At 43.6% G+C, this 21816-nt stretch overlaps 1 protein-coding gene across 1 annotated transcript in view; it reads left to right on the top strand.

Annotated features, from left to right (window-relative positions):
- magi1b (membrane associated guanylate kinase, WW and PDZ domain containing 1b) overlaps positions 1-21816 on the top strand; it is a 168498-nt gene that overhangs the window by 125195 nt on the left and 21487 nt on the right. Inside the window, 8 exon segments of the mRNA XM_034684800.1 lie at positions 3068-3125; positions 4131-4261; positions 5500-5619; positions 7405-7590; positions 7756-8412; positions 16953-16984; positions 17451-17495; positions 19358-19604. Of these exon segments, the coding sequence (XP_034540691.1) occupies positions 3068-3125; positions 4131-4261; positions 5500-5619; positions 7405-7590; positions 7756-8412; positions 16953-16984; positions 17451-17495; positions 19358-19604 (1476 nt within the window).

The raw sequence follows: 21816 nt of genomic DNA, 5'->3' as shown, positions 1-21816 counted from the left end.
TATCAGCACCAGAATATCTATTTAGTTAAACAAGTATTTAATATTTGTATCACTGTTAGTCTGAAATACTGGTCTTATATTGTGTCAGATGTTGTGTAGGGTAGCAACTTGCTACTTGTCAAGGCTGTAGCTCCGAGTAATGTCTACTGCTATAATGCTCTACTACCCAGATGTAAACAATCACAGATGATGACAGATTGCACATTGCAGTTTGGCAGTATTTTAATCTTGAGATAGAGGCTGTGTCTAGTTAAACTAGCATATCACCACTGGACCTAGATGGGCATGTGGACACTAACCTGCAAGGTGGACCCAGGGCTGGTGTTGCTAGCTTTGCTATTGCTAGACCCACTCAGCAAACCAGTTAGGCGTTGTTTACCCGTTGACTCTGTGAGCTCGTGTTAAGCCATGTTAGAAACATTGTGCTTAATTTAGACATGTTTCTAAATTTTTCTTACCTTTAGACAAGTTGGTTAGTCGGGATATTCATTTCCATGTAAATGACCAGGAAATTAGACCCTTTAATGAAACAACCAGAAGAAAAATACTTGAGCCTGATTGATTTACAGTTTGAGTTTTCTAAAAAGGGATGAAACAGGTTTTTATTAGCCCCCTGGTCAGGGTATATTTGGGAGTCTTATTGAACAGGTTGTATCTTTCCATCATCCGCTTAAGCTGCTTCAATCGATACTTTTTACATCAACATTTGATTAAATTACTAAATAAAATGTGAAAGCGGTCACCTTGGGAGAACATCGCTCTACTTTTAGCCTCCTCAAGCCTTTTTTTAGCAGCAGGAGCAGACAGGTCAAAGACAGAACATTACATGTTGACAAAAGTTGATGATGCTACGTGAAAGTAAACTGTCTACAAGACCTCAGCCTTGTTAGCAGCTCTCATTGTTAAACATTTTCAACAGCTGCCATATTATAACCATCAGATCAGACAAGTCCCCAGTCTGTAAGTCCCCTTGTCTGCGAGACAGCCCTCGACTGGATTAACATGTTCAATAGTTATCGATCGGCACAATCCGATACAAGTGGGCAAAGAAACGCAATTAACTCAGTTCTCTGAGGAGGAGCAGACTCAAGCATTATATGAGCGCAGGCACATACATGCACAGAATCTCACACATACACACATAAATGCAATGGCTCTTCACCGTATATGCTTACTCAAGAGAAATCAATCACTGCACTGCATCAAGAGAATGAGATGCGAATAGTCAAACATGTAATTCATTACACTTGACTCCTGCTTGAATTCACAATATGCTGTGGAAGGTGTTGCGTGGGAGAAGGGACACAGGGTGAGAGAGGAATGCTGCTTAATGAGTGACAGATTTCTCTTTGTCTTTGTAATATGCAGTCCCTCTCACTGAAACATGAACCATATTGTTAGGACCGTCAGCAAAATGTCCTCTCTCTGCTCTTGCACACAAACAAATTCACCAAGCTCACACACACACACACACACGCACATACACACACAGGTGCTCCTCCTGGAGCGAAACTAGTGCAGTGTGAAATCAAGTGGGTGATTAAAATTTTGCGCAAGGCGAGGCGGGACTGCATTCCATTTAACGTTCCAGTTCAAAACATCTGAATGATAATTTACCATGCCTGCTCTGAGGTTCACCCTGCAGCAGCACTACCGCTATAACCTTGCATTCCTTTTTAGCTGTATGCACTCTTTATATTAGCTGCATTTAGCAGGTGTAGGAGAGGAAGAAGAACACCAGCTCAGGGTTGTTTACAAGCAACAAATCGATGACTCAGGTTGCATATTTGTCTGTGGCTACCTGCTCAGACAAGCTGTAATCTGTAGCGCTGTGACATACAGACAATTTAAACATACCCATCTGCCTCTACTTTCTGCCTCTGCTGCTGACTCCACTCTAACAAACGGACCTCCTCATTAGAAAGCAGAGGGAGGCTCTCCAAGCTGGATGATTGTAATTACTGTATACTTGCACACAGGGTGAGGCTTAATTGGCTGAGGGTAATAATATGTAAAACTAATACATCACAGGAGAGGACTATTGGACAATCTGTGTTTGTAGCCAATTAGAATCCTCTGACATTATCTACATGGGGGCCAGCCAGTAATCAATGCTACTGCAATCAAACTATAGAGCCGAATCAGACAGCTCTGTTGAAGATACAACACCACTCTCTAGAAAACCCTGTAGCAATGATTGCAGCATCAGGGCTACTACAGTCTGCTGAAGTGGGCCCATATTTGTTTATTTATATTACAACAAGTTACAATTTTTACTCGCTGTAGATGTCTGTAAGGGTCTGCTCATGCCTGCTAGCATCACTTTAGCCACTTACCCTTTGGCCTTCTTGGATGAAGTATGTTTTCAGGCGAGTCAAGGGTGCAGTTAAGGGGACAAAGGTTAAGTGAGGTTGCACACATAAACAGAGAGAGTAATCATACAGAAGGAACAGAAAAATGAGCATGCCACAGCTAAGGTTCTGTTTGTCTTGGAACAGGCCGATTTTCTTTCACTACAATGGCCGTCAGCCTGATTGGAAATGTGCAGCTGTGTTGTCTTCTTCTAAAACAACATCCAGTCATTGTCTCATATTTTCTGTACACTGACAAACTCAAGCCTTTCAAATCCAGATTTCTTTGTGCGCTTTGTTTACTTCATTGTTTTCAAAGTCTGGATTATATCTTCCCTCTTACCTTTACCTTTACCTGTCCTTCCCTTTTTGCTTTATTCTTCCCCCTTTCCGGTCTCCCCATCTGACCCTTTCACCAACTCTTTCTCATGCCTTCTTTCATCTCACCATTCATCCATCCATCTCTGCCCGAGGGGGTCTTGCTCTGTTCTAATCTGATGTGTGGAAATGTCAGCAGTGTTAGGGGACGGGAAGGGGGGGCAAGCAGGCAGCCTGTGAAGCTGTTGGGTTGCTCGTGCCCTGGAGACTGACTGACAGGCACAATGGAGAGGAGAAAGGTCTTTATTGGCCTTACCACAGATGGCTCAATACACAGCCTCTTGTAACATCCAAGCCTGAATGTACCTCATTTTCAGTTTGTCCCTTTTGTTTTGCAGAACTTCCACCAGGATGGGAGAAAATAGACGATCCAGTGTATGGGGTCTACTATGTTGAGTAAGTGGCTTACAGTATACGCCCACACAAGGACACTAAAATGATGTTGCACTCATGCATGCAGAAAGAAGAAGAAATGACTGTCTTGCAGTCTTCTTTAACATAATCATGACTGCTCTCACACGTTCTCCTCCTGACAAAAGAAACTCTTAACCTCACTCTAAATAGGAGCCCCTCTAATGTACGTACAGTTCTGCTAAAAGACATCACAGCCTGATTTCTCCACAGCTATTTTGGTCTTTTGTGTGCCGGAAAATGTAGGCCATTTTGTTTGTGTCATGATCATTTGGGGGAAACGTGCAGCCAGTGTGTGTGTGTGTGTGTGTGTGTGTGTGTGTGTGTGTGTGTGTGTGTGTGCGTGTGCGTGTGCGTGTGCGTGTGTGTCGGTTTGAGCATATGTGTTCGCTCATCTTGTGTGAAGCCCCTGAGCCTCTGAATATGTTCCATTGGTTTTTGATGTTGTTCAAAGCAGCACCTGGGGCGCAGGGCTGTGGCATTTCTATTTTTTCCCTCTTTGTCTCAGTAATATTTGTACATTATTCACCGTCTCCATCATTTGCTGTATAATTTGGTGCTTTCAGGTATAATTTCTCTGTGCTAGGAGGTTGACAGGAAACATCTTGTGGTTGATGTGTGTGATGAGGAAATGTTTGTTGTTTCTGTAAATTAAGCCATCATGAAAATATGATTTATTGAATGTGATGTTGTGGCATGATTGTGTCATTCATTAGGGCTCTTGTGTGAGTATAAATCGATTCCTGTAAACGTGTATTAATCAACTCTTGTTGCCATGTCCTCCTCCCTCTCTTGACCCTACCTCTCTTTTCTATTACCTCCTCTTCTCCTCTCCTCCTGTTCCCTACCCTGCTGTGCTCCACTTCCCCACTGATATTTACCTCTTGTGCCACATCCTGTTTTCTATTCCTACTCCTTACCACCAACACTCATCCTTCTGTCCTCCAATTCCTACCCTTCACCCTCATTCCTTCCTCCACCGCCCCAAAGTCATATCAACAGGAAGACCCAGTATGAGAATCCAGTGTTGGAGGCTAAGAGGCGCAGGCAGCTGGAGCAGCAGCCTCAGCAGCCTCAGCCCCAGAGCCAGCAGCCACCTGAAGGTGAGCGCTACATCCGAGGTTCGTTCACAAGCCCCAACCAAGGGCGTCATTTCCTTTCTTTCTATCCATGTGTGTGTGACTGAGCTCTGTATGTATGAACGACTGTGTGAGAGATTGTGTCTTCTTGCTTATATCTGATTGCTACAGTACTTGATGTTGCTTGCTAAATTATGATTTGCTAAGTGCCCTTCCATAAAGGCATAACTATTATTTGCGGCTGTACCATGCAGCCTTTTTGAAGTTAATTTCAGCTTTCTCTGCTGCGCCCAGATACTTGTTTGTCATAATAACTTGAACACTTCTTTCCACATTCGGAGACAAGTAAGTTTTCATCAACTGAAGCTGATCGACCTACTGAAGAGAGTCACTCTTTCCTTGTTTGTGTCACATAATGAAACACTCAGTGCTACCAGTAATGAGAGTGATGATGTTGCTCGCACAGCTGCCAAAACTCAAACATTGGTCATCTTAGGTTGCTCCTGCTTCCTGTATTTAACTTTATGCATTGTCAGGATGCCCTGCTGAGAGATTAATTGTAAATGCAGGCTGACCCACATGGGAACTATGCTATCGCACTCCACCTTCTGCTCATTCAGCAGAAATCATTCGCTGCCACTCGATTACCTGCTGACTTTCCCCGCGACTGAAGGCTCAATCTTTCTGAAAAAAAAAAATTCAATACCTTCAAGCGGTGTTTTTAACCATTTTTTTCAACTTCCGCATTGATTCTGTCCCGCTGTTGAAAATATTAATGAGGTTTGTAGTCTGATAGGTGCCTTGGTGCCATAACAAGGTGATTAATCAAAGATGGGAGCCATTATGAACAAATGGGCAGCTCTATTTTCACAAACCTTCTTTTTTTATTCAATAGAAGTATGTGAAGCAGAGTTAATAGCCTCATAAAGTTTAGGTGGCCTGTTTAACCTGAGTATCCTAACAGTTGCTCCATGGGGAGATGTGAATCTTTAATAGGCATTTCAGGTGACGTCTTGATAGTCAGAATTTATGAACCCCTTTCATTGTGGAGGAAGTTTCTTAGATAAATAGCTGGCAGACAGAGGAAAGGATCATTTTTGAGGAACATTTTTAAACCTAAGTTCTTCCAGCCCCATTGAAAGCCAAATACCTTTTCTGGGAAGCATAGCACAGGAGCCTGTGATGTCCCAGAGCCCTTTGCCCCTGTTTTATCCACAAGTAGGGCAGCTGTGCACCTGTTTCGACCCCATCTAGAGAACATGTGCCTCTTGCTGTTTCAGAATGGATCGAGGACTCTGCGTTGGCAGGAGCCCCACTGGCCAGTTATGCTGCCAACCACCAAGAGACCTACAGGGACCCTCCGACGGGACCTCCTGTTCCCAACGCAATGGGACAGAAACGTAAGTCCTCATCTTTGTCAAATGAAAGTCTGAAACTTCATAAAAAGGGGATTACTCATTACTCTTCTGTTTCTAGGTTGTGATACCCAGAGCGACTCATTATGTGTTATAACGAATTCAGCTCTTACAGTGGAGTTTGTTTTCCTGGGCCTTTGCCTCGGGCCCTGTTTGAGTTTTCATGATGGAGAGCAGGTTATGAAATGATGCTTTAAAGCTGCTCTAAATATGAGTTTCCATCATATATTCTTAATAAGTTCAATAAGAATCAGCTGATATGGAGTAGATTTAGTATATTTTTCCAAGACATTGCTTCTGCTTTCTCATTGACAATCTAAACGTGACTCTGCTGAGGCCACTTTATTTTTTATGTAACTTCTATTCTATGTCTCGTTTAATTTTCTATATGTAACAAAGGCATGATTTCACCCATCATTTTGCAACACACACCTACAGACACAATGTTACTAGACGTTACTGTGCGTTTCCTCCTGGTTGCCAGCTTCTTTTATACCAGCCTCCCACCAGCAGCTTGTCTAATTAGCACAGCCATAGCAGAGAATTAACTGCCTCACCCTGTCTCTCCCTCTTACTCTCTGTTGCTGCTTTGTCGGACGTCTTTTTTCCTTCCTTCGTCATCGATCTCTTTTTTTTTATGGCCTATATTCGCCATCTCGCTGGCTTCTGACTTCTCTCCTGCAGCTTTCTGCTTTGGTTCAATTGTTGGCTCTGTCTATCATTCTGTCTTTAAAGCTTTCCCTTTCTCTCTCTATCTGTCTCCCCCCCTCCGTTCCACCCTCTTTGACTTCACTATTCTGTACCTTCCTAGGCCTTGACATTCCTCCAGAGAAAGGCGTCATTTGAAATCTCTTAATCTATCTCCCTACTTTCATGTTTCTCCTGCTTCCTGGTCTACTCTTACATCTCTGGCTCGCTGTCGATCGTCACACTTTTGTTACATCTCTACTGTGCTGAAAAAAAGCTATTCAAAGACATGCCACACACACACACACACACACACACACACACACACACACACACACACACACACTGAAAACCTCTCAAATACAAGGACACCAGCCGACTCTGAGGGTAATGCATTTTTCATTGAATACATAAGCTGCTGCACTAGCATAACCTGCTGTGGTACTGCAGGTCACTAATCAAACATCCCTCTGGAGCCCTCTTGTTCTTAATATGCGCTCTCTCCATCTCCTTCCCTCTTATCACTTTCATTCTTGCCTTCACCTCAGCCAACACCTCCTAATTCATTTGTGTGAGCAGTGAAGTTATTTCTGTACTATATGGCTTATATTATGTCTTTCATTAGACAGTTATAGTTCAGCACGTCCCACGATTCAACAGTTGTTCCCCTGTAACTCACATTCTTGTCAGCGACGACTGTAGATGAATATCTCACTCTGTGATTTTGATTTAGACTGATTCCTCTTCATGTCTTTCATCTTTTATCTTTTTAACCAGATAAGGTTGAAAAAGCAAAAAGAATGAGGATGACAGAGTAAATGGGAAAAGAGTGTAGTGTTGCTCAAAGTGTAAAAGCTTCTGTGAAATGTGTTTCTGTGATAGCTAATCATTATCTGGTGCCTCTTGGTTTTATTTCCATCAAAAAAGCACATTGAGTGAAAAAGATAATGCCTATGAGGCAGTCAGGGGTCTAAAATACTTCATTTTTTTACACCAGAATAAGAAAGAAGTACATGTAAACCTAATCCAGTTTGTGCCATTGTATTTCACATATCACATTTTAATTACATGTGTTTTATACAGGAGGGAAGCCGTTCTTTACTCGGAACAGATCCGAGCTGAAGGGGACTTTCATCAACACCAAGCTGAAAAAGAGCCGTCGAGGATTTGGATTCACTGTGGTGGGAGGCGACGAGCCAGATGAGTTCCTGCAGATCAAGAGTCTGGTTCTAGATGGGCCTGCTGCCCTCGATGGGAAAATGGAGACAGGTAAATGATGTGTGATGTTATGTATGAAAGTTCACACAAAGGGGATGTAGCTCTTTTATACTCTTTGTTTCAATTGGGTTGTCTGAAAGCGTATAATGAATTAAAGAGCTTTCACTGCTGCATGTGTCGTCACATACTTACTTCTGCCTCTTTTCGCTTTCTAAGGTGATGTGATTGTGAGTGTAAATGACACATGTGTGCTGGGATACACCCATGCCCAAGTTGTAAAGATCTTCCAGTCCATCCCAATTGGCTCCATGGTGAATTTGGAGCTGTGCCGCGGCTACCCACTGCCTTTTGACCCCGATGATCCCAACACCAGTCTGGTTACCTCAGTGGCCATCCTGGACAACAAAGACCCCATCATTGTTAACGGCCAGGAGGCGCCAAGCTACGAATCGCCATCCAGCCGCGGGAGTCAGAACAACAACAACGGCACGATTAATGGCGGGGCACCCTTCAACGGCCTCCCTCGACCCCACAGCCCCTCGGCGGAGCTGGCGTCTGATACCTCCTCACAGCACGGCTACCCCAGTGATGTGGTCACCCTGGCCTCATCCATTGCAACACAACCAGAGCTCATCACTGTACACATGGAGAAAGGAGACAAGGGCTTCGGTTTCACTATCGCTGACAGTCCAGGAGGAGGAGGGCAGAGGGTGAAGCAGATCGTGGACTACCCGCGCTGCCGTGGCCTCAAGGAGGGCGATATCATCATGGAGGTGAACAAGAGAAACGTGCAGAGCATGTCTCACAACCAGGTGGTCGACCTGCTCAGCAAGTGTCCCAAAGGCAGCGAGGTCACCATGCTGGTGCAGAGAGGTGAGTTGAGGCGGATCTTGCCGTATGTTATCCAAATGAATGTGTCATTTGTGCTGTAACTGATGAGAACAGATGGAGACGAGGAAGAAAAGGGAAACAGGTGTCAAGTTATGTGGTGCTTTCTGATTTATGTGCCCATATGTTTAAATATCGTGAAACAAAACAAACCTTTCTTATGATGTTGTTGATTAAAAGTAATAAGTTTCTGCCTTACAGGCTGTTCCAGCTCACAGAGAGCTCTTTTATTGACACACAAATTATTTATTCATGTAAATAGAGGTTGGGAGAATAAGAGTGATTGCAAAGAAGGCAAGATAGAGGGATAATTATGGAACGAGGAAGGAGCCATAGAGGAAGTGGAAAAGAGAGTGAGGTGTTTATGCTGAGAGATATTGGCAGATGGAACATTACAGCTGTACAAAATGAAAAGCAGGAAGAGAGAAGGAAAGGTAAAAAGGAGAGGAGGAGGACTTGTGAAAAGAAAGGTAAACATTAGAGAGACACTCAGGTATAGTTTCAGGGACTATAGAGACTATATATTCCTCCTTTTATTAAGTCTGTCTCATATTCAGTTTCTCTCCTGGCCCAGGTTCTTATTCCCTCGTTTTTTCTGCTGTGTTTGTTGGTTGACAGCATGTCTAGTTTATTTTAGGCTTTTATTGTACTCCCATGTCAGAGCTTTAAAGGTTCCATCAGTGCTGCTGGCTTGCATTTCAGCCACCCACATGGCTATCTGTCTCAGTATGAGCTGATGTCTGTGACATTTTCTACTGTTTACTTACATTTTCAGTGCTATTTGTTCAATGTCAATTCTGTGGAAGCGAGTGCACCAACATCTTAATGCTGCTGTTCAACACGTCGTGCCCAGCTTTAATTTCTGATTAGAAATCACTGTTGCACTTGCACAGTGGCACTAAATGGAGACAAAGAAACTGTGAATTGAGGGTAAAACTGAAATGATTGAATTTCTGTATTTTTCCTCCAATCCCCCTCAGACTCTCAGACCTCCAGAGCTCTAAAGCTCTGTGTGATACAAGTAATTGGACTATTTTCTTTGTCAGACTATCCATAGCTTTGCTTTGTGGGCTATTAATTCAAGTAACTAAAAGGTTTTTGTGTGTGATTTTGTGTGCACACATGTGCGTTTATCTCCTCTGTTGGGTTAAGTGCTCTGAACTGTCAAAGGAAATTGGTCAGATGAATGGCGGCCACGTCGCATTGTGTTCCTTCATTGAGTCTCCGTCCTCTGTCTTCCTGACGCTTTATCTACATGTGTGATTCTGTCTCAATTTGTATCTCCATCTCACATGTTGTCACATTCTCTCTTTGTCTTGCTTCTCTTGACACACACCCACTCTCCAAACACACACACCGGTCAGACCGCTACACTCCCACTCACTGGCTTTCGCTAATGAGTAGCATTCCTTCATCCTGCTAGTGTACACAAGCAAACAAAGTGATACAGCCTCATCATGGGCAGGGGCATAATGGGCTGTCAATAAAACAGAAGGCAGTTTAGCCTTGCTTGTGTAGATGCAGCAGTGGGCTTTGATATTCACACAGAGATGGAGATGACTGTGATAGAAGGAAAGGCACAGAGTTTACAGATGTGTGGGCCTATGAAGCATTTAAATTGAACCAGAGTTACGATATGATTTTCAAGTTGTTTCTTCGAATGGTTCCATTCAGAGGGGGATCAAATAAACACAGGAAACAAACATTAAGCCAGTTCAGTTTTAATTTCCTTTACTTCTGTAGGACCCACCTTTATGTAGTTGATGCAGATTAATAATAGAAGTAAGGTCTGCTAAATGTTCTCGTATATGCACATTTAAGTATTGATTGGCAGCTGCTGCATGTCATTCAAGAAACTGAAAGGATGTCCTCCGTCAGTGAAGTCAAGTAAGGACCTTGAACCACTTGCCACACACTAAATGGCTGATTTCACTGCATTATAGCATTGTTGTAAACATTAGATATCAGGAAGTCCAAATTAAAATCAATGAATGACTCATACTCATTTATTTTTAGTCATTTTATGCAACAAAAGTATAAACTATACATTTTTATTCTGGATTGTTACATTTATTATGCCCTATAAATATCTAAACCCATGGTCAAACACAGTTGTTGACAGTTAAAGACAGACTTCTTGACAGTTTGATCAGTCTTTCCACAGTGCCTCATGGGCAATAAGACAGCCCATATGTGACAATACAGATAAACACATAAATTATGCAGACATTTTTTAGTGAATAAATCAGTTACAGAAAACATAAAAGTTTTGGTTGGGTTGTGTATTTCGCATTGAATTCCCACACATTTCCTGTCCTTCAGATTCCTCCCTGTTGAGTGATGAATCTGTTTACATCAGACCCTTTCTTGTATGTCTATGCCTCATCCACACAGCAGCATCATTTGTCATATGTGTTACTGACATTTACACACACAGTTGCACTCATGAGAACATAAACCAAGGTTCTAGACACAGTGCCTAATTACTCCCCCGCTCTTACTCTCTTCACTGCTTTCTCACTCCTGCTCACTCTGCCGGTAGCAGCAAGGCGTGCTAGCCTCTAATTGGGGTCCTGATGTCAGCTTTGCTTATCATACGCATACATCTTTTTTCTCTCTTATGCTCTCTTTTTACTCTCACTCTCCTTTCATCCATCAAGAATCTCGTCTTCCCTGGACAAACACCGCTTCTGCCTGTACATACACATACACACATGCATGCTCTTAGTGTCAGGCTCCAACATGGACAACCGTGCTCCCAATTATAGATTGGAGCCAGAAAGACCTCAGTACAGTCTTAATTGGTGGAGACCTCCTCCTCCACCCGTCCATCCATCCACCTTTTCCGTTCAAATCCCCCTTCTGCTGGTATGTAGATTCACACTAGCTTGCCCACGTGAGGTTTAGAGCCAATCCCTGAGGACCGGTGCACGAAGATACACACTTGTTAAGGCGGTTTTGTGCAACAGTGAACCCCCTCACCCATTCCCCTACTGTCTTTCTCACAGCATGTGTGTGTGAGCTCAAGTCTGCTAGCGTGGAAATGTGAGCGTGTGTTTTCAGTCCACACTAGAAAAAAGTGTGATTCATGGATCTCAGTGTGAAAACCTTGCACTGTGAATCTCCTTCAAAGACTTGGCTTCCATTTTCTTTGCATAAGTAAGCTGCTTTAGATGTCAGCAGCTTTTATGATGTGTTTTATGTCCAGCTAACACACACACAACGAATCATTCACAGGTCGGAGCTGTAAATTGATGTTGAGCCCCCTAAAAACAGAGGTTTTAGAACATTTTGTACTTTGTGTTACATACTGCTGGTAAGCACACTGGTGTGATTCATTACTTCAATCCGCTCTGTGTTTCGTGATACATCGTTCTTTCATTTGTCTAATTACACTCCTCTAATGTGCTCATTTTCCCCTGCCAGTCTTCTCCTGCCCCCACCGATGTGCTGGCATAACTCATTTTGGCCCCGGAGGTCTTGCCGTAGCACAGAAGCTAATTTCCTCTGTTCCCTTTAAAAAGGTGTGGACGTTGCAGTGCCTTTTGGAACGCACACACCTGCCGAACAGCCTTTTGTTTGCGAAAACTTGTTCGTGTGTAGACTTTGTGAAACACAGCCTCTCAATAGCCCCAACAGCTCTTGTCATTAGTCAGCTATAGAAAAAAAGAAGCCCATTTATCTCAGGAAGGTTTTAGAATCACCTTCTGCTCAATATGTTCTACCTGTTTGTAAGGCTTGGCAGGTGCTGCAACAAATGCAAGGTAATTTGTGAAGGAGTGCAGCAACTGCTTGTAGCCATGTATGGCACAAATGGAGGGAAAGAGGATGGAGGAGGAAGAGGGGGAGAACACTGGATGGAAGGATGTCAGAGTTTCCAAGACTGGCTGAAAGAGTGGTGCAGAAACCCCCATGATGCTCTCCTCTCTCTCTCTCTGTTTTCCTCTCTTCCCCTGTCTTCATGACTCATCAATCAACAGTGACACATTAGTCCCTGGCGGGCAATCAGGCCTCGGACTGAATGAGACATGGACCTTTTTCTCTCTGCCCATATAGTCAGTAGATTGTCAAATGGCAGGTTGAGTGACAAACACAGACAAGAGGTATTTTGCAAACATCAATGAATTTGAAGAACCCCTCTCCTCTCTATCTAATTTGAGTAAATAGCCAAAGACATGTCCAAGACCTTAAATTACTTGCAGGCTACTTGAAACTGGAGCATCCATCCAAAAAGCGTCTGCAGTGTCCAGACAGGAGAGTGTTTTTTTTCCCTCTTGTTTGCACATGTTTGCGTTTCCCCTCACTGCCTCTAAGTGCAGTTTGAAGAGATTTATTGTACCCTTGAAGACTGACAGGATGGTGAAGTGTGTGTTTTCCTTTCTTTTCTCATGGACATGCAGCTTAAAGAGGGTAAAAACCCTAAGTGGATCACTGCCACACTAGAAAGCTCCTATTGGCATAATGTTGGGTAAATAGCTTGTAAATGCCTCCTGTCAAAAAGCACTCCCCTGGTCGGATCAGACTTCTTTGAGGACACCAAAATGATGGGCACAAATACAATTATGTGAACTTAGATAACCCACATAAACAAACTCACATTTACCGGCATGCACAGTCATAAGGGCCGTGTAATGTGAACAGTCTTGTGCACACCCATTAGGAATAGATAAACGTTGATGATGAGTCCCTGCGCAGACTAAAGCAGGAAATCAATTCACTGTATGGGCAGGAAGCGTCGTATTTTTACCCACTTCACATTAAGAATTCTGCTGACTGCACTTTCCAGTGGCATCATAACAAACAGCATCCAGCCTGAAAAGCAATGATGAGGGAGCCGGGTGCCCGCTGGGTGCCCACAATTTACCTCCGCTCATTTTTAGGCTCACTTGAGGCTTGTGTCTGTGAATCACTGCTTGTTGCACAGGACCAAGGTGAGCTTCTCTCTCCCCCTCAACCCCCCACTGATCGCCCATGTCTTCACACCTCCAAAGCTATTTGGCGGGCTGTAAATCTCTGCCGTTGCACTATCCTTTGTTTCTATGGCAATGCTCTGCAGATGATCTGTGCCGGGGTCTACAAGGGTGTATGTGTGTAATTGTGAGTGTGTGTGGGGGGGATTTCACCCCTGCCACACTAGAGGAGGAGGCACAATACAGGAGGAACAAACACATCTGCATTACATCCGAGCACCATAGATTTTGAAAAATCCCCTGTTCATCACTATGTATGCTTTTTGCGTGCATTCCCTCTCTGATGATCTTTGCTATCGTGTTAATCACCATGTTCCCCATCCACATGTATTATACTGTTTACACACATAAGCTAAATAAAGCTGTATACTCTGCGGGGATGTCACGTCCTGGCTGCTGATGTACTCAGCTGATGTGATCCTTTCACTCCTAAGGGACCGTCTGTCAGTTCCCCACGGTCAGCAGGCACTGTCGCCACGGTGACAGATGGACCTGCCTGTTGGAGGCCATCACTCCCAGCCGAGATCCACTAACCCACACACACTCACACCAACGTATTGTGGACAGACAACATAATCTGCTTTGTAATGGCTTCCGTTTAGTGACTGCTGTGCTGCCAGGTTGTTGCAACAGTTCCTGTCTGTTAAGGGACATTTTGAAACGGGCCTAACAGTATAAAGAGTACAGTTTAATGAATCCAAACCAGAGTCCCCCTGGGAGCAATGGTAGCTGATTTCATATATCTTACACTGCTTTTGGGTATTTTATACACATATATATATATATAGTTGTATTCATTCCATCACACCTTTTTTTCAGTGTGAATGTGAGTCCAGTATGTATTGTCTAGTGCTGGGATTTAACCAGATGTGGGGCTGTCATACAGAGAAAAACAAGTTGTGCTCCCAGAAATTAATGGAGTTTCGCCTGGGGCAGTGAAACAAAATGAGTGTCATTCTGTCAAGCTTGATACAAATTTTACTGCAGTCCTCAAATATACTGGATACTTTGTTATTTTGGCTTCATTGGAATTCATAATAATCAGTTGATACATCATTAATCATCAAAATCACGTATTATATGAATTTAGTGCCCCACGGGTTCAACACTTCTTCATTACTCACTACTTGGAATGCATTTTCTTCCACAAATTTTAAGATGAAGTAAGCAAAATGAATTAAGCTCAGGGGCCTTAAAGCAGTCCCGGTCCATTATTTGAGAGCTGGAGGCGCTCTCTCGCTCAGCCTGTCAGTGCGAAGGCCAGCCGAGATTGCCCACCTGTCCTAAACTTCCCTTTCCTCTTTTTCACCCTTCGTATGCAATTAAAGGTGGAGGTTGTCTTAAACAACCACAATACTTTTTGATTTGGGGGCAGCAAGCAGAAGTGTTTCTACATAACAGTGTAGTGTTGACCTGTTCACATCATTGCCTCTCATGTTTTACATCAGTTCATCTGCATATTTTGTATAGCAGTCACTATATTTTGAAATTAATACCTGATTTAGTAGTATCTCCTTTGCAACAGAGGAGTAATTTCAAGGTTTAACATAAAGAGTGCTGTGCATCATGAAGAACTGAATTAACCTGTGCCTGAGTGTGTTTACTGCCTCTTTTAAGTGTCTCTGATTGAAAAACTAGCAGTGAATGGGTAAGTGGCATTGACCGACAGCGGGAGCAGATCAGTTGCGGTGGATAGATGCTGGATAATCAAACGCCACCCTGACATTTTGACTGACAGAATGCTTAGCCCGGAGAGAATACTGCAGGATTGACAGTGTGAATCTGCATCTGATTTAAGGGAGGGTAATGCGCTTCTGAATGAATGATTCCTATTGATTGAAAAAAAAGGGAGAGGAGAGGGATGAGGGACGGATGAGAGGGGGTAGGAGAGGAAGGAGGAAAAAAAAGCTGCAGACGTAACACAACACAGTTGGAGCTGTCAGCTGTGAATGAAGCCAGATGTCTGAGAGATAAAGAATACGAGCATCAGAGTATATGTGTGAGTGTGTGTGTGTTCGAGATGTCTTATCCTCTCATTTTCCCTAAAGGATTGACACACAATAGTGGCCCATTTTCTTTGGATCAGACGCCGCCTAGTCTCACTCATGCTCGACATGTGTTACACACCCTTCTATATCAGAGGTGTGTGTGGCTCACACCCGACTCACTGTAGAATCTTGAATATTATACAGGTAAATACACACCCAGAGTCTGGCTTTTTCTCTTTGTTTTATGCATTCCTTCTCCAGTACTCATTTCCATAACTTCATACAACTGTTTATCTCATGCAGAGTCAAGGGAGGCAAGGAGGGGAAGAGGGCAGTGATGTGCTTAAAGAGCAAATTTCCCCAGCTAGATTCCAGGCCGTGTTACATTTTAGTCATCTATCAGTCTATCTCTGTGCGCTGCTCTGTGATAATGATATTTCTGCAATGGTATTACTGCTCACTGCTCACTCACGCAGAAAGCCGATTCTCATACCTTAAGCACAGTGCAATTTGTGTTGGGAGTGTGGAGCAATGCTGTCTGATGTGCTGTGTGTGTGTCTCTCTCTGTGTGTGTGTGTGTGTGTGTGTGTGTGTGTGTGTGTGTGTGTGTGTGTGTGTGTGTGTGTGTGCAGCTGCACGGATGTTTACCAGCATGTGGGGGTGGGAGGGAGACCGAGACGGAGGGGGAGGAGGAGGAGGGATGGGAGAGAGAGGAAGAGGGAGGGTGGGTTGATGATGCTGAGGGAAGAAAAGGGAGGGAGGACAGTAGCAGCGAGGAGAGAGAGAGAGAGAGAGAGAGAGAGAGAGAGAGAGAGAGAGAGAGAGAGAGAGAGTGAAAGGGAAAAAAAGGAAAAGGCAGCAGGGAAGGGAGAGACGGGGAGGACACGGCAACTGCCTATAGATGCTGGAGCCTTCGACAGCGGAGCGCGGCGCTCAGCGGACACAGGAAGATGGTCTCAGTAAGAGGGGAACTGACGGTTGCCTATAATTTAATGTTCAGTATCTTGGACTCCTTCTCCATGGGTAATGCTACGGCCAGGAACTCCAGAGCACAGCTCGCTTTTCTGCTCTCTGCTCCTCTCTCTTTATGCTCTGGCTTAGTTACTCTCTAGGATTCTGTCCTCTCCTCTCACCTCTCACTTTTCCTCCCCCAAACACGCACGCACCCACTCGTTTGCGTGCATCGCTGTTTGGTAGCCAGGCGAGTGCCGAGTTAGCCCCAGGGGCTGGCCCCAGTCTTCCGCTGCACCAGTCAAGCCAAGTGCTGGCCGCGGCAGTGATGCAGATAGATCGCGCTGCCTGCACCTCCCTCCCCTCCCCTCTCTTCCTCGTCAAACACCAGCCGTGGATGGGCGAGCAGAGGAACCAAGCAGGGAAAGAGAGGAAAGAAGGGAGAAGGAGACGAGGGCTAGCTGAGCACTGATGTGATATTGTTTTGGAATCGGCGTTTTCTGTTTTTTCTTTCTTTCTGCTTTTTGTCTTTTTATTTGTGCATGGAAAATATAGTTTAACTGCATTGGTAACCATCTTCTTTTTTCTTTTCTTTCTTTTTTGTCTGCTTTTACAGGGGTGGCACCTGCAAAGAAGAGCCCCAAACTGGTAAGTGTTTGTTTTCATATGTTTCTTTCCCTCCTGCTATCATCCTTCACTCCAGCTTCATCTATACAGTGTATCTATCTGAGGGATATTTGTCTTACTTTCCCTGGCTCTTCTGTGTGAGGTGCAACTTGCGCTGATGTTGTGGGTCTGTTTATAGACTTGGGATGCTCTGCTGTGCGGGGTTGGATCCTTGTAGCTTCTCATCATACCCCCCACCCCCCACACCCCTTCCCTTTTCTCTCTCTATCTCTGGCGGGGGCTGGAACGAGGGGCTTTGATGCACAGCGTGAGCTGGGTTGCTAACACGCTGATGATCTCATCGCGCCGGGTGCTAAGCTTGCAGAGTGAGAGTTGAATGTATGATCACAGCTGGGAGACGGCCTCATCCTGTCATATATGCTGCATTTATGGAGGGACTCTGTTGACTGGGCGCAAGTGAACCTGTATGTCAATTTTGTTTTTGCAGGATAATTCTGATCTGGCTCCTCCATACAGAGATTACACTAGGAGGGTATGTAACACATTTGGGAAAGAAAGTTTTTGGTAATGAGGTGTGGTGGTACTGGTGCTGGTTATGTTATGTGTAGATGATAATGGTGATGGTGTAGCTTTCATATAGCGGAAAGTAGAGGAGGTAAGTTGAGAATGATAACGGCGCTAATGCATGATATTTCAACATGATGTTTGGTTATATTAGGTTGTTCATGTGCAGAAAAATACACTCAGGATGTGAGCTAATGCTGTGATGCATCAAGGCACTGAACCTTAGCGTGGCCTGTTGGTGGCGGAGCAAGACTAAACTCAGTCTGAGCAAGCAGCCAGGATTTGTTTTCATTGTCTCAGCTCCCCTCTGCCTCCCCTCTCCCCATCCTCTCTGTCTCCTTAATAAGTTATTGGAGCAGAGAAACCAATGCATTAAAGCATTCCCGGAGCACAGAGGGAGAACACAATAACTGCAGAAGGTCAAATCTAATAGATCCATCAGGAACAAGAGATTTGTTTTCATTTAAGAGGGGAATAGGTTTTAGACTTTGTGTGCATCAAACTGAAAGGAACGAAAGAAAACCTCTTCATTGGTTAATGAATGCAACATTTTGTGTGATAAATCAAAGTGACAAGAAATTATTTTTGCTGTCAGGGTGAAGCATCAGTCCTGAGGTGTGACTTTACTACATTACGACTCTAATTATATGAATCCATTGATTTTTTTACTCCACCTCACAACCCAGTGAGGTTACCCTCATACCACGGGTCTGCTCTGACTTAATTTCTGCTAAAGCGTCAGACTTCTTTTATGCCTAACAAGGTTGATGAATATAAACATGAATTGCAGAGGTGTAGAAGGCTGATTCAGGGAGTAATGAGTCCAAATTTATCGGAGACATGGCTGCACTTTGAAGGCCAAACACTTTGATATTTTTTACAACACATAAGCCCTCTTTGCCTCTCCGCCCCTCTCCTGGTGTATTTTTGTACACCACATCTGAAGTGCTGAGAGGTCACGTGGTGGGAAGAAACTGAAATGCTGTCATTTTCTCTCACTGTCTTTAAATATTGTCCTTTCTTTCTCATGCACTGTCTGTAATCCCTTCCCATCTCTGGTCTTGTTTTAAAATCAGCAGAGTAATGGTGAAGACAGGGCTGTTAGGAAAGAAATTGTGACATGGAAAGGATTTTTCACTTGTACACGCTGTATAGCTGAGCTCAGGTTTGTATGTGTTTGACTCTACTCAAGCACCGCTGCCCTTAAATCCTTGAGCAGGTGCTTAAGTGCCCATGTTATTGAGGGGCTGGTGGCAATTTACGAGGAGTTTTATATTTCTAGCATCACCAGTGAAATCCTCCCTTCGTTTCAAACCCCACAAGTACATTATTCACTGTGAGTGTTTCTTCATACGCAGCAAAGGGATGCAGTTCCTCGTTAATACATTCCACTCTGTTAAACAAAAGGAATAGGCAATGTACCCTCATAGTTTCTTTCTCGCACAGCTGAATGACTTAATCATGAGGAACGATTGAGGTCTTTTTTTTTTGTTCTTTGTGTGCTAAAATAATTCCCTGAAAAACAGCTTGACTATTTTTCTTGTTGATTAAGGTAGCAACACAACAAAGGTTGACATTATGTTCTCAGATTCTGCTATTTTTTCTCTATGAAGCAGCAGCCTTTAATCCTTTTGAATTAGAAACTAAAACTCCTCAGTCATCAAAGCTTCACCCCACATCTTCTCCCCTCACAAACCACAACCTCATTTCCTCTTGTCTTCCCACTGCTGATCATGCAACTTTTGTCTCCTCTGTCAGCTCTGTGTTCACAGGTGTACTGATACTGCTGACTTTCAGTTGTTAAATGATATTGATCTTCTTCTCCAACAGCAATTGTCAAGAAAGGACAGTCAGAACAGCTCCCAGCATAGCGTTTCCAGCCACAGGAGCGCCCACACAGACTCGCCGTTGCACCCATCCCTGGCACCCCCTCTCAACGAGAGCATCGCTCCCCCACCACCCTCTCAGCCCCTGCCAGGCCTGCCGCCCCAGGACTCCCCAGGAGACGGGACTATCCAAAGAAAACCGGACCCCTTTAAGATCTGGGCCCAATCAAGGAGCATGTATGAAAGTAGGCGTAAGTATATACATTTTTGGTGGCGGTTTGGCGTGGGCTGCATGGGGCTGAGGGCTCGATGGGGACCCTTGGTGTGTTTAGCTGGTACTTGGATAAGTGATAAGTTATGTGCATGTAAGTAACTGCTATATATTCTTAAACACAAGAAACAAGGGCACACATGTCTCTGCCCTTATTTGTTTCCTTTAGAGCGGTGGTTCCTAAACTATTTCTGCAGGGCCTGCCTTAGGTTGATGAAAACATTTTTAAGCCCCCCTTCCCCTTGCCATACACATTCAAATAAAAACACATGTCCACATATACCAAAACACATATCAGACATGTCCTATGCTAAAACTCCTGTATCTGTGGAGGTATTTGGTACATTGTTTGCAACAAACACAAAATTACAACTTCATAGTGTGGCATCGAATTGTCAAACCTACTGACCACTTTTACAAAGAAAGACATTAAAAAGCATGCTGCAACATATAACTCCAAATTTTGATTGGTGGAGGTCAATCTGACTTCATCATACCTTGTCTTTGTTTTAGCAGTAGTGATTTTTGTTTTAGATTTGTTGTCAGCCTTTGTAAGGTGGTCTTGCCTTGCTAGCAGTAAAGAATTCTGTGTTTTGAAGCCTTGCTGCCCCCCTTTGTCATAATTTAGAGCTCCCCCTCAGTTTAGGAATCCCTGCTGTAGTGGGATGTGGTCTTGGTTTGGTGCTTGGGTTGTAAGAGGTGAACATGGAGTTTTTGGGTAATGCAACAGTCGTGCTGTAAAGCCTAGCCTCAACTGTTTGATAATTATGCAGGTTGTAGTTTGTGGTACTTACTTCTGTTATTTAAATGACTCTCCTTAATATACATGTGTTTGATAAAACAAGAATGCACATGAGTGCTGAATAAAAAAAACAGGTCAAACAAGGATAGAAAAAAAAAACATTAAAGAATACAAAGTTTAGGTAACCTAATTTAATCTATTAAATCCTTAGTGTGAAATTCAACATTTTAAGAAATGTATTTTTTGCTGTGGATTAATATGACTCCCATCATCCAGAAAGGAGTGGAGAACAGTGTTACGTGTTGATAAAATAAAACAGAATTCAATGTTTTCAGTATAAATTTGGTTTCAATCCTGTGGGCAGTTTTTTTTTTCTTTGGCCAGATCCAGTTTAGCTGTTTCAGCTTTGCTCACAGACTTCATGTTAAGCTAAGCTAATCACCTGCTGGCTCAGTATCAGGCATACAGATGTGAAAAAGGTACCAATCTCCCATGCTGACTTAAAGATAGTAGCTAAATACATTTAACAAAGTATTCTATTAACATTTAGTAAGCATTGGTCTTACTGTAATCTGGAGAAGCATTAGCAGCAGTGCTGTTCTTCACCCAGTCCTTGCACAGCTATTGGATGCCACAATGTAGACATTGGCACCACTGACACACTTTTTTTTTACTAGACCTCCCCTAAGAGACACATGGCCCTATAATTAGCATCTATAGTGGAGTGGAAGTAAGTGGATTGCATATCCCCCACCTCCTTGTCTAGTCTTGCCAAAGCAAAAGGATAGCTCCAATTAAAAAGAGTAACCCTCTGTCCGATGTCAAGTTAAATAGAAAAAACAGTGCTCTATAAGGGCTGTGAAACCTTAACACCTAATCACCTTCTCAGGCACCACTTGTCAAGGGTTTTCATTATTTATATGCCTGTGTGGAAAAATGTGCTTGGACTAGTGCAGACGCCAGCAAGCTGCCATGACGGGCTGAGAGGACAAAAGTGTTTGATTGAAAAAGGAAATAAAGAGCGCAGATGAAGAGAGGGATATACCAAGACTTATGCTGGAATTTTTTTTTTTTATCTTCATACCTGTCCTAAGGGGATGGAGCCTCAACAGGGGTTTTCTAAATTGCCTGAGCCTGTCTGCTGAGTACAAATTGGAGGTAATTCAAAGAAAGCACAAAGGATAACAAAGAGGGAAGTGACAGAAAAACACATAAATGTGACGGGAGAGAGAAATGTTAGGATGAGATAAAGGTCAAGTTTTGTGGAATCAAGGGGTTCTGAAATATAGAAAAAAGGAGGACTACACAGAGAATGACAGGGGAGACAGCTGACCTGCAGCAGCAGGTGAAAGTCCCCTTCTTCCTCCTCACTCTGCAATGAGCTCTGCTCTTTAAATCCTGCAGTGTGCACCCCCATAGGGCTCAGGCCTTGGCTGCAGCAGAAACATTT

Source organism: Notolabrus celidotus, chromosome 1, assembly GCF_009762535.1.
Source record: "Notolabrus celidotus isolate fNotCel1 chromosome 1, fNotCel1.pri, whole genome shotgun sequence".
Classification (NCBI taxonomy): Eukaryota; Metazoa; Chordata; class Actinopteri; order Labriformes; family Labridae; genus Notolabrus; species Notolabrus celidotus.
The sequence above is the reverse complement of the archived record's forward strand: the minus strand, read 5'-3'. Positions and strand labels throughout refer to the sequence as shown.